The 16,483-nt window shown below is 46.2% G+C and overlaps 1 protein-coding gene across 1 annotated transcript in view; it reads right to left on the bottom strand.

Moving 5' to 3' along the window:
• VAT1L (vesicle amine transport 1 like) overlaps positions 1-13,887 on the bottom strand; it is a 147,735-nt gene extending 133,848 nt beyond the window's left edge. The window contains exon 1 of the mRNA XM_004437090.3: positions 13,600-13,887. Within this exon, the coding sequence (XP_004437147.1) occupies positions 13,600-13,826 (227 nt within the window). The 5' untranslated portion in view covers positions 13,827-13,887. The remainder of the gene's footprint in view (positions 1-13,599) is intronic.
• Between the last annotated feature and the right edge of the window lie 2,596 nt (positions 13,888-16,483).

Consider the following 16,483-nt stretch of genomic DNA (forward strand, 5'->3'; position numbering starts at 1 on the left):
AATACGAGGCTTTGCTGGGAGCAAAAGCAGCACTGGAAGGTGCACCCGTCTTTATTCTGCTCTCGTCTTGCTGCTGATGTGTTCATCAAAGCATTTAACTCCAAATCCAAGTCGGGGCAAAGGAGCAGATGTTTGAGTCATTCTCTCACTTCCCCAGAACTGAAGTTTTTGTTTTTGTTTCTTTATCTCAGCTGATAACTTGAAAATGCCTAGGACAATAAGCCTTGATCTCAGAAAATCTTGCTCCTAATTTTTTTTTTTCCTGCAGGGGGTGGGGTGGGGGGAGGGTTTGTTTAAGCACCAGTTTTGTTATCTCAAGACTGTAAGAATAGACTGATACAAATCTGCTATGGAAGGAAAAACACTCATTGTCTAAAACAAGGACACTTTTTTTGCAAATCTCAAATGGCATCTCCCATTTGAAAATAGCTAGAAGTGTTCTGGATGGACCTCAGGATGGAGAAGCCACCTGTGCTCCATCAGAGTTTGGAAAGAGTGTGTTAAGGATGCTGAGATTCTTCTCTCCCCATCACTGGCCTGTGGCTCCTGACACTACTCCCCTCAGTGTCTGGCTCCACATGACCCTGCCTACCCTCTCTAACCACTATTTTTAGATAAACAGACCACTGCAGCCATATGAGACTTAGGAAGTTCTCTGACACATCTGATGTTTTTCATAATCTACCACTTTACTTATTAAGTAAATAATGCTGTTGTTGCCCCACCCAGATCCCTTTATCCATAAAATTTGAACTGATGAGGGCGATAAGGCTATAGTTGAACAAGTCTGTTTTATTCCCTCTGAGAGAGGAAATATATTCAGATCATATGTCCAAATTAGTATTCAAAACACACTTCAGTAGTATTTCAAACCCAGAACAAAATGGCCACGGAGCTATATATTGAGAATCTAAGTATCAAGAGCTGGTTTTCAACAGAAACAGGAAAGCATGGTACAAATGGGTCCAAAACAAGTTCTCCTTGATGCCAAGACTAACTTCTTGAGTTTTGGGCCTGGAGTTATTTATTTACACTCAACCTTTCCTGGGGACACTAGGTATTCATTCCTAAGAAGGTTCCTGGAAAGGTTAAAATCTCTCTGCTCCATGTTAGATGTTGACCAAGCCATTGACTTCAAACCAGCCAGGTGCCTGGCAGTGACTGGTTATGTAGAACATTCAGTGTAATCCAATTTAAATTCAATAGACCCTCCATGATTTGGGGCTTGGCTCGGCACTAATGTTACAACAATGACAATGACGTCTCTGCTTCCCAGGAGTTCAGAGATCAACAAATAAATTACTACCTAGTATGACAATTCCTAATCAAGAGTTGTATCACCAACAAGAGGTGATACAAGGGTCTTAGGTAGCATAGAGAGGGCAGTTATTAACTCATTGTGCAGGAATCACAGAGGCTTCCATGTAAAGTATCACTTAGGAATGGGTGTGCCCTTTGTTCCCATTCTCTCAACCTCTCCAGCCTCATCCCACCTCTCCATGGAGGGGAGAAGGCAGTACCAAACAGTGCAAAATGGTTACTGCTTGACTTGTCACTGGAGCCCCAGAGTGTCCCCATAGGGAAATAGTCCATTTTTGCTATAACATGATAGTTATCTTCTAAGCCATTGCTGCTAATACAAACAATGTTTAGTAAAACAGTTGTTTTAATAGGAAAAATGGGGTGAAAACTAGAGCAGCATTCACCAATAGAACATTCTGCAATGATGGAAACGTTCTGTATCTGTGCTGTCCAATATGGCGGCCACTAGCCATATGTGGCTACTGAACACTTGAAATGTGGCTAGTGTGGTTGAAGAACTGAACTTTTAATTTTGGTTAATTAATATTTAAATTTAATTAGCCTAAGAAGGAGGCAGTAGCAGAATCACTACCGTACTGTCTTCCCCATAGACTATGAGCAACTCCAAGACAAAGAGTTTGTCTTAAAATCCATCTTTCAATGTTTACTACTTAGCACAGGGCACATTCTAGCCTCACAAACAATGATTCCTCCACTGAAAGTGTAAGAAGGAAAATACCTAGGAGTGATTCAAGCTCTTTCCTTCCTTCTTCTTGCTAAAGGGAATTCTCTCTTAGCTGTGCTCGGCCGGCAGCCTTGTTGTGCACGCTGGTGTAGCAGTAAGGGGGAGAACTGAGAAGATCACAGACCTGCTTGATTGATGTGCTTTGGGAAGAGTAAAGATTTACTCTAGGAAGACAAAAGAATAGATGTGAAAAGTGAGCAAAGATAGATGCAAAAGACAAGAGATAGCAGGGGCAGGGTTTGAGGGTCTGGGAGAGTTTGGAGAGCACAGGGAAAGTCTGGAGGGAGCAGGAGGCATCGCGGGGAAGTAGATGGGAAGAGAAAAATTTTAAGAAGTTTTTCTCTGTAGCATGAATGGATTCAGTTTTGGCATCTTCTAAAGGACTCAATAGAATGTGACCGCTTTTCAATTATATTGAAAGTTGGGCTTCTATATTGAAAGTTTGCCCTTGAGAGCAAAAGGGCCCAGCTACAGCAAGGATACAAAAGGAAAAAAGAAGAATAGGAAAAGGAAAGAAAAACGTTAAAAAAGCAACAGGAAGAAGTTGAGTCTCCCACAAGTGCTGCTGGCTGACGACAGAGATGTTGAGGCTCCAAGGGGGTGGGAGGGTGAACACTGCCTTCACTATTTATTTCATATGAAGCAGCAGGCCCAGAGGCATGGACCATCTCCTCTGTGGTCAGACAGAGAAGGTTCTCAAGGATCGGAAGGCAGATAAACCTGAAAGGACTGCTTTGGGAAGATGGGCACGTTGCTAGCTGTGTTACACACCCCAGGTTCTGGCTGAGTCAGAGTTTTTTATAAGGTCCTCAGTGGGAACAATTTTAGGGAGTTTAGCTGGGAGGATAAAGAGAATCCAATTACAAAGTCACTCAGACCAATCGGAGGAACGGTGGGTTTAATAGCTCCCATTAGCTGATTGAAAGAGGCGTGGCATGGATAAATGAAAAGCAACTCTTTCTGATGTTAGACAAGGGAACTTTCTTTTAAAAGAAAGTCTGTAACTTGACGGATAGTCCATTTAAAGAAGCAAGCGCGTCTGCGTTGGGAGGAAGGGGAGGGGGCCACGTGGAGGCAGTTTGAAAGCCTCATCCGAGTTCACTGCAGAATTCAGACCCTCTGGGCCAGCTGGTCTGCCTCACTATGTATCTATTTGCATGAAGAGTAGATAAACCTTCTGGGGGAAAGAAAAAAACTCGTCCTAAGGGAAATGTGAGTTGGAGAATATAAGCCTGGATGAAGAAGCCTGTCGCAATATGAGAGGAAGGCTGTATTCTAAATGTGGTATTTGCTGCTACTCAGATGGCCCTTCAACTCCAGGGGTTGTATTTAGGACAGAGCAGTGAAAGGTGGGTGCAAAATGAGTGACGATAAGGCCCTGGAGAGAGACAAACCCCAGCTCAGATCCGGGCTCTCTTTGTCTTATTAGGTGTGTGATCTTCAGCAAGTTCCCTCACTGCTTTGATCCTTTCCTCATCTGTAAAATGTTTGGTATCATAGAAATTCCTATAAAACACCTAACAGAGTGCCTGTGGCACACAGGAAGTCCTCAATAAAGGTCATTATGATCATAATGGTGATAAATAATTAATGACAAGAGTGTCATTATTATTAGCGCCAAACAGCAGGAGCATTAATACATAAGATGACATATGCTGCTTTATAACCAGTATTGAGTGGAAAGGGGGCCACAGCCTAAGCAGATGGCCAGACTCCACGTGGGATGCAGAGGAAATGGGGAGACGGATGGGTGGCTTCGGTGTACGGTAAGAGGAGCAGAAAAGGGCGATTGGAGAGGGTCCGAATCAACGTGGGAACCGGGAGAACTGTGTTGCTGAGTGCCCGTGGAACCTCCCTAGGAAACCCTTGCAACTATCTGGGAGGTATAGAAGGGTGGGGGTCCTGATACCTACAAAGGAAGGTAGGAACAGAGTCATGGGCTTACTGTTTGTCTTAAAAGATTAGTTTTTTTTCTTTCTTTTTTTTTCTTTTGTTTGGTGAGGAAGATTGGTCCTGAACTAACATCTGTGCCAATCCTCCTCTACTTTGTATGCGGGACGCTGCCACAGCCAGGCTTGAAGAGCGGTGCATAGGTCCATGCCCAGGATCCGAACCAGCGAACCCCAGGCTGCTGAAGCAGAGCGCGTGAACTTAACCACTATGCCACCAGGCCGGCCACAAAAGATTAGTTTTTTTTTAATAGTTTGAAATATATTTATTTTCCAGTTTTATTGAGATGTAATGGACATATTAACATAACATTGTATTAGTTTAAGGTGAACAACATAATGAATTGACATATGCATAAGTTGCAAAATGGTTACCACAATAAGTTGACTTTAGATAAATGTTGTTTTAACATCCAGGCTGGTGGGGCCTGGGGTTGGCAGGTACACAAGCATCGCAGGAATGCTTGAGTAAGTGCTCCTGGAATAACAATCATCAGAAGCCACATGGTGGGCTCTCTAGAGCTCTGGCCTCCAGCACTTAGGGAGCCGATGTCAATAAGGAGAAAATTACAGAGCATCTTGAGCAGTCAGAGACCCACATTTCCCAGCCGAGGGAAAGTTGTTATTAAAGAGTTCAAAAAGTGAACTTCTGGTTTCAAGAGAACAGATTGTGTTAAGGAGAAGTAAACCTCTCTGAAAACATGGCTCCTCTGTGTTCTCTCAAGGCCTCACCAAAGACCTGCATGCTGGAGAGATTTAGGCTTCTTATTGGAGAAGGCTGAGATGACACAGGGGAGCTGGAAGCCACACTGGTGTGGACTGGCCACTGTTTGTAACAGGAAAGTCGTATTTATAAGCAACACAGCAATTTCTGCAGAAACGTATACCTAACATTTTGGGGAAAGTCGGTAATATCTCCTAAACGCTTATTGAGTGCCTACTATTAAACAAGCTTGGCGTTCATCAGTTAAACAATAAAGTTTCTGGAGTTTCCATGATTGCCAAAGAGATTTAAAAGACAATGGGCCTCAAAGCTGAAAATATTATATATGTTATTTAATGTGATTCAATAACTTTGTACTGAGAAATCTAAGGTCCCGGGATAGGGAGTGGAGCTGCCTTCTCCAGTCCCCTCTCTGATTGTTCACTGTATCTGGGTGAAGAGGAGAGTCTCCCATCCCCCATGAAGGCTACCATTTTGATCAGTCCAGTGTGTTTCTTACTCCCATCTTCTGGTAACTGCCCTCTATTCCTTTTAGAGTATCTACCCCCTTCCAACACACACACACACACATACACACACACACACACACACACACACACACACTTCACGTGTTCCTGGTGGGGCTATCAAGCATAATGACCCATTCTTCTAGGTCAGGATAGGAGGTCATGAGACACAAATGTGGCCAATCACAGCACCTCATTCCATTGGGCCAGATAGAGAGAGAGACAGATCCAGGGGCTGGGATATGATTCATGAAGAGCCAATCAGATTCCTACTTTGATATACGAAAATTGGGAGAAAAAGCTCTCTTTGCACTGGGGCTTGCAAAACTGGCACAAGGCAGCTGGGGCAAAAGGCCGCCATCTTTCCTAGTCTCAAGAAGGAAGCTCATTGCAGTAGGAGCACACAAAGCTAACTGGTGGGGAGAGAGAAGATAAAAGATGGAAAGGGAGAGCCTAGAAGTCCAGGGACAAATTTATCATGCTGGTCAGCACGGCTGAAATAAAGAAAAAAGAAGTCAGAGCAGAGTGACTGGTCTTCCTTTTGAAGATCTCTAAGCTTGGCCCAGCTTCTGACACAGTAGAAGCACCACACATTTTGGTTCTGCTTCCTCTCTTGTTCCTTCAGGAATTCATCTGGATCTTCTTGTTTATGTCATGGCATGGTGGCACATCCTGTCTGGGCTACTTTTGATGTTAGGGTCCTGTAGCCTTTGGGAGAGACGTGTAGAGTCTGTATAGGGACTCCATTCAGAAAACTTTATGAAGTATTGAGGGATTTTCTAATGTCCTATTTCTTTGCATCTCCTCCCCGCCATTAAAATATACTAAACATATACCATATGACAAAGACTTCATTCATTCAACAAATACTAAATGTGCCAACATCATTGCTATATACTTTAGACATGTTATCTCTTTGTACTCTCACAGAAGAAAATTTACTCCATGGGTACTATAATTATACCCACATTACAGATGAGCAAACTGAGGTTTCAAAAGACTAAGTCATTTTCCTAAGGCTACATAGGCTGCTAAAACGATCAGATCCAGGATTTGAATCCAGGTCTGCTTCTCTTTAAACATCAACTATTGTATAACCAAAAAGCATACTGCCTCCCATCCAGTTTGGGTGTTTAAGTCAGTGCCAGTCCAAGAAATGAATCATTATCAATCCTCTCACAGAAGATAAATTATCCTGCATCGGACTCTGGGGACCATAGCCATTTAGAGAAGTCAGGAGATAACATGTCTAAAAAAGTCTAGAGAAGTCAGTAAGAGGACCAAGTGCTTTAACTCGCCTGGGGGGTTCTGTTTGGGAAAGCGCTGGTTAGCATATCCCTGGCTCCAGAATAATGCTGGGGATAAGATGTGGCTGAAGGATCAAGGTCACTGAAGAAGACTGAAGACAGAAACTCACAACTTGCTATCATCAAGAAAATATCACATTCAAAGATGAAACAGTCATTTTTACTGGAGCATCTTTTTTGTCTCCTGGGCCTTCAAACATTACATTTACTCATTTGAATACCATGGCTCCAACTGATTTTCTGTAGGAAATCACACACAGAGGAATCAAACTAATTTGAGATTACATGCCTGCTTCCCTTTCCGACGAAGAGTCTCTTCTTGTTTCTAATTAAACTTTTTCTTCTATGACAAATGCCAAGATGCCAGAAAAGATCCCTAATAAGAATGAGAAGTGCCAAAAACTAAGGGTCATGGATGCTAGTTCCCCCATGCCTGGGTGAGCTCGTTGTCGGTGTTGAATGTCAGCAGTGTGCCCAAAGGTCATGGGATTTTGGTTCCTTTGAATGAGAGTGAACCCAACTCCAGAGGCTGGGCTGTTTCACACACCCAGCTATGAGAGAAATCCCTGCTGCCACTCATGAGTGGGTATGCAGAGGGCTGGAGTGAGGGTAGCATTAGATCAGTCCAATTCCATTCCCAACCCCGGGAATGAGATTCAAAAGCCAGCACCCTACTCCCTGCTGCCAGTGTAGTTTGGTGGGAGAACAGCAGGACGAGGAGCCAGAGGATGGCCATCAAGGCCCAGTTCTGTCTTCTGCAGTGACACAGCAACTTCTGCAGAACTTGCCTTGTTCTGCAGAAGTCAAGGAAAATATTCTTTACTGAGCACCCACTATGCACAAGGAGCAGTCAAGACTTTCACAGACTCTCAGCCAGTCTTCATAACACCACCAAAAAGTGGGCATTATTACCAAGCTGAGGATGTGGGCAAGCTGCAAGTGCTGTTTGCTTAAGATCACACAGCCATGGTGAGGTAGAGTTGGGGTCTGAACTCAGATCTTTGGAGCTGCTCACTATTTCCACTTCATCCCTGAGTCCCTTTTTCCTCTCTTAGAAAGTAAGGATGATAACCTAATGGGGTTGTGAGGGTCAGATGAAAAATGGACGAGGATAATAGGCTTTGTTGCTGCAAAGATGCTGCAAGTGGAGGGTAGGGTGAGCATGATTATCAGTCATCATTCCCTTTGCCCATCATGAGCCACCTGCCATTGGTTTCTGACCAGCACCAGGATAACTAAGATCAGGCTGCTGTTTATGGGAACCTGCTATATGCCAGATGTTCTAGAAGATGTTCTATACTTCCATTTTCTATGAAATAGAAGAATCACTGATTCTGGGCTTGCTTTCTTCCTCGAATTGCTGGGGAGACAAGAAATCCATTTCATTATGGGATGAAGAGCAGGCGTTGTCACCATCCCCAGCCCTCACCAGGGAGGACACAGTTAATGGGAAAATGCAAACTTTGATGAATAAGAAAGACCCCTGAAGTAGCATCTCTACCTTCTCATCACCAAATGGAGCTCAATGTGACTCAGCACAGAGTCATCCTTTCCTGTCAAATCCTGATATCTCTATCCAACACAGGGTGATTCAGAACCCTTTATTCCAATCTCCATGCCAGAGTGGCTCCTGGCATGGGAATTAGAGATCCTCCAAGCAAGTTTTCAGTTTTACAAACATCTGTGTCACTTACCCTCATGCACTCCATTTGTTTATTTGAATAAACACAGAGAAGATCATACTGGCCATATTTCATCGGATTGACCTTATCAGTGACAGTTGAGTGCTGTGTTGTTTTGGGACATCCTACACTCAAGCTGCCAATGTAGCAACAGCCCAATAGAGGCCGAGGGGGCAGAAGAAGGAACTCGAACATCTTGAGTGGATCCCAGGAGTGGTGATTGTGTTTAATCAGCAAGGGTATTCTGGGCCAAGAGTCATAGCAATTTGATCCTAGGTGGATCCCTGAAGTGTTTCACATCAGAAATGGAGGGAAAGTGGATGTGGTTCAGAAACACAATGGCCATTTTTGGGGGGCAAGATGGCACCATGCAATTCTGAGTCTCATCAGTTATACTTCAAATCAGTCAAATGTATTCATGGTTCTTCGTGTTCCTGATTCCAGCCTTTGCGTCTCCCTGCCTCCCTGTGTCTCTTGGTCTCTCACTGTCTCTCTGTTCTCTCTCTCTGTTTTGTGCCTTTGTCACTGTGACTCTCTGACTTTCTGACTTCCAAATGTGAAGAGTCCAGGAACAAGGCAGACTTGGATTTCCACACGGCTCTTCCACTTAGCAGTCTGTGATCTTAACACGTCTCTTAATGTCAGTTTCCCCCTCTTTACAATGGAGATGGTAATACTGATCTTGTTGAGCCGCCATTAGGATAAAATGAGACGAAGAGTATATAGCAGGCAGCTCAGTTCCTGGCTCATAACAAGCACTCAATAAATGTTAGTCCCCCCCCATCTCCAGTGTACTTTACCCTCATGAAATATTAGAATTCCACCAATCTGTTGGCTTTCCTCTAGTGTTGCCTGCCCTCGGCCCATTTTCCAATCAGCCAATGGAGCCATAACCGGCTGGAACCATTTTTCATCCAGTTGGTCTCATTCCAGCAGTTCCACGTGGCCTCTTGCTGTAAATCAGTCTGGGAAAATAAATGTCCCCAATCCATTAGTGCCTTTCCACCCAAGCCAATCTGAGCCACAAACCAGACAAGGCTTGTTAATGGCCACTTAAATACATTTCTGCAGCCCAGCCTGGAGACCCTCAGCTTCAAATCCTACCAGCTCCTGTCCAAGAGAAGCTCCACTGTGATAACACTGCTGGCAGCAAAGGCGTAGATTTGACCCTTATCAGTTAGGGGGGACCACATACCCTGGTTTGTGTAGAACAGTCCCAATTTGCTCCTGCTGTCCTAGAGTAATTAATAGTGCCCCTTTCACTCTCAAAAGAGTTCTGGGACATCTATGGATTGAACTCCTAAGAGTTCAATGACAAACTATGGAGAGTATCTATGTAAACCAAGAATAATAGTTTAACTAATAATAGTTATCATTTATTGACCAGTTGTTTTGTGCCAGACACCATCATAAAGGTCACAGAGGAGTAAGCAACATGTTCAAGGTCAAGCAGTGCCTCACTGGATCCCTTTTACTGGGCAGTGCACCCTTCCCCCTACTGCTGGGAGAGCTGGCTGCCCATGGCTCAGAGCAGCCCCCTTCCCCTTCCAAGTGGAACTACCCTCAGTCAAACGGAAGCCACTTCTGCTTGAGAGATTCCATGCCCCCACTCAGGAAGCAGCCCACAGCCCATAACTGACTGACAAGGAGGTGGGCACGGGGTGCACAAAAGGCTTCCCCCATTGCTTCAAGGTCAGATTGACTCTGGAACAACTCATGCTCCCAAACTTCCAGTGGATCCAGCTGAGACCAATCCTTGCTCAGCTCCTTCCCCTGCCCTATCTGCTCCCATTCTCCTGAAAGCACCCTCAGTAAAGCACTTACAAAAGCATCCCTGTCTCAAGCTCTGCCTCCAGGGGACCAGACCCAAGACATCCAGTTAGCACGTGACAGAGCTGGGACTCATGTCTAGGAAGGTCTCACTCTTAATCACTAAGCAGATGTGACATGATATTGCCTATATTATATACACTATATATATTATATAAAATAATGGCCTCCAAGTTATCAGGTCACCAAGAAATATACATCATGTAGGTATAGATATGACAACAACAATGATGGCAATAACAACACTACTTATTTAGTGCTGACAGTGGACCAGTCTCTTTCATGTATCTGATCCTCTCAACACCGTGAGATTCATCTTATTATCTCCATTTTGCAGATTAGGTATGGAAAGCTTGGAGACGTTAAGAGATATATCCACTGAGGTCACATAGATAGGAAGTGTTGGGGCTTGGGTCTACATTCGGTTCCATCTTTCTTCAAAGGCCCACATGCTTTTTCCGCTTGGCCACTTAAATCACCTTCTGTGCAAACTGTTCAATGAATAGTTGATGAAACGGGTTCCTCATCAAAGCTGATGTCCCTGTAACAATGCAGACAGAAGACTCTGCTATCCCTCCCACCCCACACTCCCTGCAGTGGCTCCTTTTGAGCTGCATTTGACCATCGTGTCTTCACTTTGGGGGGAAAGCCATATGACTCTGGGAATAGCCAGAGAGCGTTCCCTTAAGCCAGACACAAAAAGATCAAAGGAGCTATATTCATTGAGGAAAGGAAGAAAAGTAAGCTTACACGCAAGAGGTCCAGAGAGGTAATCACATTTCTTGTGGCTTTTCCATGGAAGGAGACACAATAGAATAAAAGGAAAACAGCAGAGCTTTAAGGAGAGACAGATCAGGATTCAAATCCTAACTCTATCTATGTGATGTTTTGGGGTAAATTTTGGCAAGTATTTGGCAAACTCAACATCTCCAAGCCTCAATTTGCTCTACCATAATACCTATCTCATTGGACAATAAATGAGAGAGAGTAAATGAGATAAAATATGGATTTCCCCCATCTCTTCTATTTCCATAAAATTTATAGAGTAACCAACATGGACCCTCATTCCAGGTCTGAATAATACTAGCTCAGATGGACTATGCCTTAGTCCCAAGCAAAAAGCATATCCTACTTGATGATAAAAGGTTTCCATTAAAAATAGATAGCAGATAAAAGGGGGACCTTCACCCAGGAGGCCACCAGCTGATTCATAAAAATAAAGAATGAGTCATCGTGGCTCCCAAGGCTAAACTTACAAAACTTACAATCAATGGGCATCTTTGACCAGCCAATCCCAGCCCATTGGAGGCAGAAGGGCCCAGCGGTCAATCTTCACAAACCTATTCCAATCCCCCCTTGCAAAACTGATGAACTCTGCTTCCAGCCTGGGGAAAGAAAAATCAATCGGAGCCCTTTGCAATACCAGATTCCAAATGCTCCCCATGCCTGGTTGGCTGGGGTGGGGGATCTGCAGTGATTCCATTATGCATGTGTGTATGTTTGTGTGTGTGTGTGTATGTACAGCTCCAATGAAGAACAGGCTTGTGTGTCTGGTTTTGAAAATCAATCTCCTGGCCTTCATCTTGACATTTACTATTTCAGAATGCTTCAGTTGCTATCAGCATCTATGCAGTTAGCAGAAGGCTAGAGAATGTAGAGCTATTTGTCCTGCAGATGATGTTCTTTTCTTTAAAAAGCAGCTTCAGCATTTTCACTCTCTGAATATACACTCTGACAAAGAGCCCTACACACACACACACACACACACACACACACACACACAATATTTTTGATCAGTGGTTAGGGAAGGAGAATCATCAATACATGGTTTTAATCTTGCTAGGCAAACAGACGTTCTTCCACCAGCAAGTGAAGAAAAATAATGACTCAACAATCCTCCTCCAAGAGTCTTTCCTCAATCCACTTATTCAGCAATAACTTATTCACTCAGCAATAACTTATTTAGGATGCGCTGTGTGCCAAGCACTATGCCAGGCATCGGGGATTTATTGGTGAAAAGGGCAGCTGTAAGCTCTGCCTTCTGGGATCAATCAGCTTGGTTCAGCAAGAGTAACAAAATAGAACTGTAAAGGACCTCGCAGTTTACAAAAACCTCTTCCTTTACCCTGAATTCCCCAGAGAGAGGCCCAGGAGTCATGTTTAGAGTCAAATATGACCAGCTACACAGACGAGGAGCGAGCCAGAGATCAACGCCTGATTCTCTCTCCAGCTGCCTTCCAGTCTGGCAATGAAACCTGCCCTGCTCTCAGAGAAGTGAAGGGGAGGGGAATCTCCTTTGCATTTTTCTTGCCTTGAAATATGTTCCTAGATTCTGGGTTTGGGGGTCTAACTTGGATACCAACTGGTGAGCTGGCTGCTGCTTTAGGGAGCAGAGCAGTGTCTGCTGGGGGCTTTAAAAAACAGAGATGGGAAAGGATGGGTTCATCTCACTGTGTTAACAGCAAGTCCCCCTTATGAGCTTCACACACTGCTGTATAAGTAACTCAGAGCGTCGGGTCCAGTAAACTTTCCCAGGTAAGCCTCCCTCTCCAGAACTTTGGGGGAATGATCATATAAGGACAGCACACAGAGAGGCTTAAACACTCCAGGGGGAATCCCAGCCGGGTGTGGGTCTGAACTTCCGCCAGGAGGAGTGGGGAATAGAAGGGTAGTGGAAGTTGCTGAGCTCTTTCTGAGATGGGAGCCTGAGTTCAGAGAAGATTATCAGTTGTTTTCTGTTTGTTTTCCTCTTCGGAGAAACATAGAAGATGCTAGTGGGGAAGAGGGAGGGTTAGACTGCAGCCTTGGCCTCACTCCTCACTAAGCTTAGATGCTTGGAGCCTAACCTCCTGCTTCCCAGTTCCTTTTCTCATACCAGGCCACAAGGAGGGAAGTGTGCAGAAGCCGGGAGGAAGGACCATTTCCCCAGCCCTGCACCTATCCCCAGCCCCATCAGGACAACAGCATAGAGGTTAAAAAGATCGAGTATCAAATCCTGGCCATGCCACTTAGTGGCGGCAGAGGGATCTTGGGCAAATCACTACTCTCTGAGCCCTGGTTTCCTCACGTGTAACGGAGGATAACGATGGTACCTAACTCACTGGGTCCCAGGAAGTATTAAATAAGATCGCACACGTAACACTCTAAAAACGATGGCTGGTACACAGTAAGCCAGCGGTTATTATTATTTTTTAACCGTATTATCAGCAAACCCCCTCTCCTGGCAGCTGACGTGTCCTACCCGACAGAGAGCTCCCGCAGCACAATCTTCCAGACCCCGAGCGCTGGAAGCCACCATGCACCCCCCTCCCACGAGCCCACAGTCTCCTCCGGTCACCCCAAGATCCGGCTTGAGGAGAGCGAGGGCCACCTCTCAGCATCCTCCCCAGCATCCGCCGGCCGCGGGCGGCGGGGAGGCTCTGAGACCCGGGTGCGGGCGCGGAGGGGGCGCCCACGGAGGCTCTTCCCCGGACAGCGTCCCCGCCGAGGCTCTGCCACCCCCTCCCCGGGAGCGCCGAGCGCGCATAGAGAAAGAGAAAGCGCGGATACTGGACCAGGCTTTGACGCGGATCTTGAGCTCGCCGTCCTGTGGCTCGGGCATGGCCTTCCTGGTGACCCGGAGCTTGTTAAGCCCCCCGAAGCCGGCCAGCACCACGGCGCGCATCTCCTGGGCGTCCCCGAGTCGGTGGGAGCCGCCGCCGCCCTCCGCCGGCTCCTTGCCTGCTTCTTTCTCGATCATTTGCTCCGTCTCCTCCGCCTTCTCCACGCCTTCCTTGGCCATGGCGAGCGGGGGCGCGGGATGCTCGGGCTGCGGCGGCTGCGGCGCGGGGGGCTCGGGCTCCTCTCCCGCGGGTTCCTCCTGTTGAATGTGGGATGCTCGGCTGTGCAATGGCTGCAGCCCCTGCGAGCCGCGCCGCGGTCCACAGCCTCCGCCGTAATCCTCGCAAGAGCCGCGGCCCCGCCGCCCCACCCCGCTCCCCACCTCTCTTCCCTACTCAAGCGAAGCTTCAACTCCAGTTTCTGAACCAGTCTCCAATCAGGCTCTTGATCCCAGCCCCACAGCCCAGAGTTGTCCAAGACTCGTGAATTAAACACCCAGAGAGGCCGCCTTGTCCTCCGCTGTGGGCGCAGTACTTGGTTATATACGGCGCAGGCTGGGCGCCTTGAAATGGACAGAGACGAATGTCTGCGCCTGGAGGATGCTCCCACCGCAAGGTTGCCTCCTCTCCCACCGATCTGCGGGGGCGGGCGGAAAAGACGGGAAATGGAGCTGTTTCCCAAATCTCAGGTCCTGGCTGGAAGGGCGGAGAGGTTCGCGAAGCGGGAAACTAGAAATCCCACTCATCGCCCTGAAGAGTCCAGAGCCAGGGTCTTTTCACTCCGGACCTCCAGGACCAGCGCGGATACTCTTTACTGGGCGTCGCCAGGAGCGTCTTATGATGGCTAATTTCTCACCACGCACACCATTTCGAGCTATTACACAGGTTCCAGAAAAGAATCATGTACCAGAAAAGGGTCCTGTTTTTGTTTTGACCTCCAGAAGATTAATGCGCACTCCCTCCCCAACAGTCTCTCTCTCACACACTCACACACAAACACACACACAGCGGTAACTGGCTTTACGGGGATTTTTTTTGGAGCCCTTTGGAAAAACGCTCATAGAAAAACTTGGATTTTTTTTAGAAAAATGATGGGGGGATTGCCTTGCGGCAGTTTAAAGAACGATGTAGTTGAGGAGTGATAGTATATTCTAGTTTCTGTGCAGCCACTGCCAGCCTTGGGAGCTTGGGCGACTCATTCAACCTTTCTGAGCCTCAACTGCCTCATCCATAACATGGGTACATTCATTTTGTTTATTTGCATTGTGCTAAGTGCTGGGGTGGAAGTGATGTTCAGTGACACACTGTCCTTACCTTTGAGGAGCTCTTTCTCAGAGCTTGAGTCAGACAGGACACAGCCAACAAATAGACATGACACAATGAGTAGTGGAAGTGCCTCTTCTCTCTCCGTTCTCCCGGTGCCTCTCTGCTTTACATGCCCTAGCCTTGTATTCCTCGAAAAGAGTATTGTGTTCTCCCTGGTCTGGAATGTGTGTTCCACTTCCTCCCTCTGGTGATAACTCCTACTTCTCTGTCAACTCAAGCGCCCATTCCTTGTGGCAGGCTCTCCAACCCCTAGTCTGGGTCTGCATCCTTTATGGTAAACTCTCATTGCAGTTGGTAACAAACTTTTATAGGATTACCTGATAACGTCTGTTTCCTTTTTCCAACTGTGATCTCCAGGTGGGCAGAAGCTATTTCCACTTTTATCCAGCATAGTTTCCACTGGGCTTAGCACATGATTGGTACATAGTAGAATATGCTCAGAAAAACACTGGTTGGATGAATGAACGAGTCAGTGAATGCAGAGCCCAGAGGAGGGAACCGTTGTCTTGCCTGGGGAGTTGGAGAAGCCTTCATGGAAGTGGGGCCATATGAGCCAGACCTTGAAGGATGAGCCAGGTTCCTCAAACAGGGAAGACCGCAAGTACATTCAAACACATAGAAAAGTGACAGATGAAAGGACTTTGGAGAAGGTGCTGGCTTGTGTTGTGTGGGCTGAGCATTAGCTGTGTTTAGAAATCACTGGACGGCCCTGGTTTGGATCCCGGGCGCGCACCGACACACCGCTTCTCCGGCCATGCTGAGGCCGCGTCCCACATACAGCAACTAGAAGGATGTGCAACTATGACATACAACTATCTACTGGGGCTTTGGGGGGGGGGGAAGGAGGATTGGCAATAGATGTTAGCTCAGAGCCGGTCTTCCTCAGCAAAAAAAAGGAGGAGGATTAGCATGGATGTTAGCTCAGGGCTGATCTTCCTCAAAAAAAGAAAAAAAGAAAAATGAAATCACTGGAGACGAAGCTGAAAGGTTGGTTGGAACCAGCTTTTGAAGGGTTTCACATACCATGTTATGAAATTTAAGACATAGTCATGGAGGCAATGGATGCCGCTGAAGGCTTAAAAAATAAAAATAAGGGAATGGCTTTACCAGAAGTGCATTTTAGGATAATAACTTTGGCAGTAAGTGGGTGACGGATTAGATGATAGAGTTACTGGAAGCCTGGAGGCTAGTTAGAGACTATAGTGCAGACAAAAATTAATTAGAAGGGCCTCAACTGAGGCAGTGGCTGTGGGATGGAAGAGAGGGGATTGAAAGGAAGCTGAATAGACAAGCCTTGGTTAGTGAATTGAACATTTTATTATAAATCCAATTATCCAAATTTTAAGCCTGTTTACACTGTGAGATATAGTGTGTAGGCTGGATTCTATCCTGAAACAAGAATTTGAGTGCCAGTGGTTTATTTTGGAGAAAATCCCAGGAAGCTCCCGTCAGGAAGCAGGAAAGTGAGATAGGGAAGCAATAGAAGCCAATACAGGGTGCATTAATGAGCAGG

Source organism: Ceratotherium simum, chromosome 30 (genome assembly GCF_057802395.1).
Source record: "Ceratotherium simum simum isolate JZ-2026a chromosome 30, ASM5780239v1, whole genome shotgun sequence".
Lineage (NCBI taxonomy): Eukaryota > Metazoa > Chordata > Mammalia > Perissodactyla > Rhinocerotidae > Ceratotherium > Ceratotherium simum.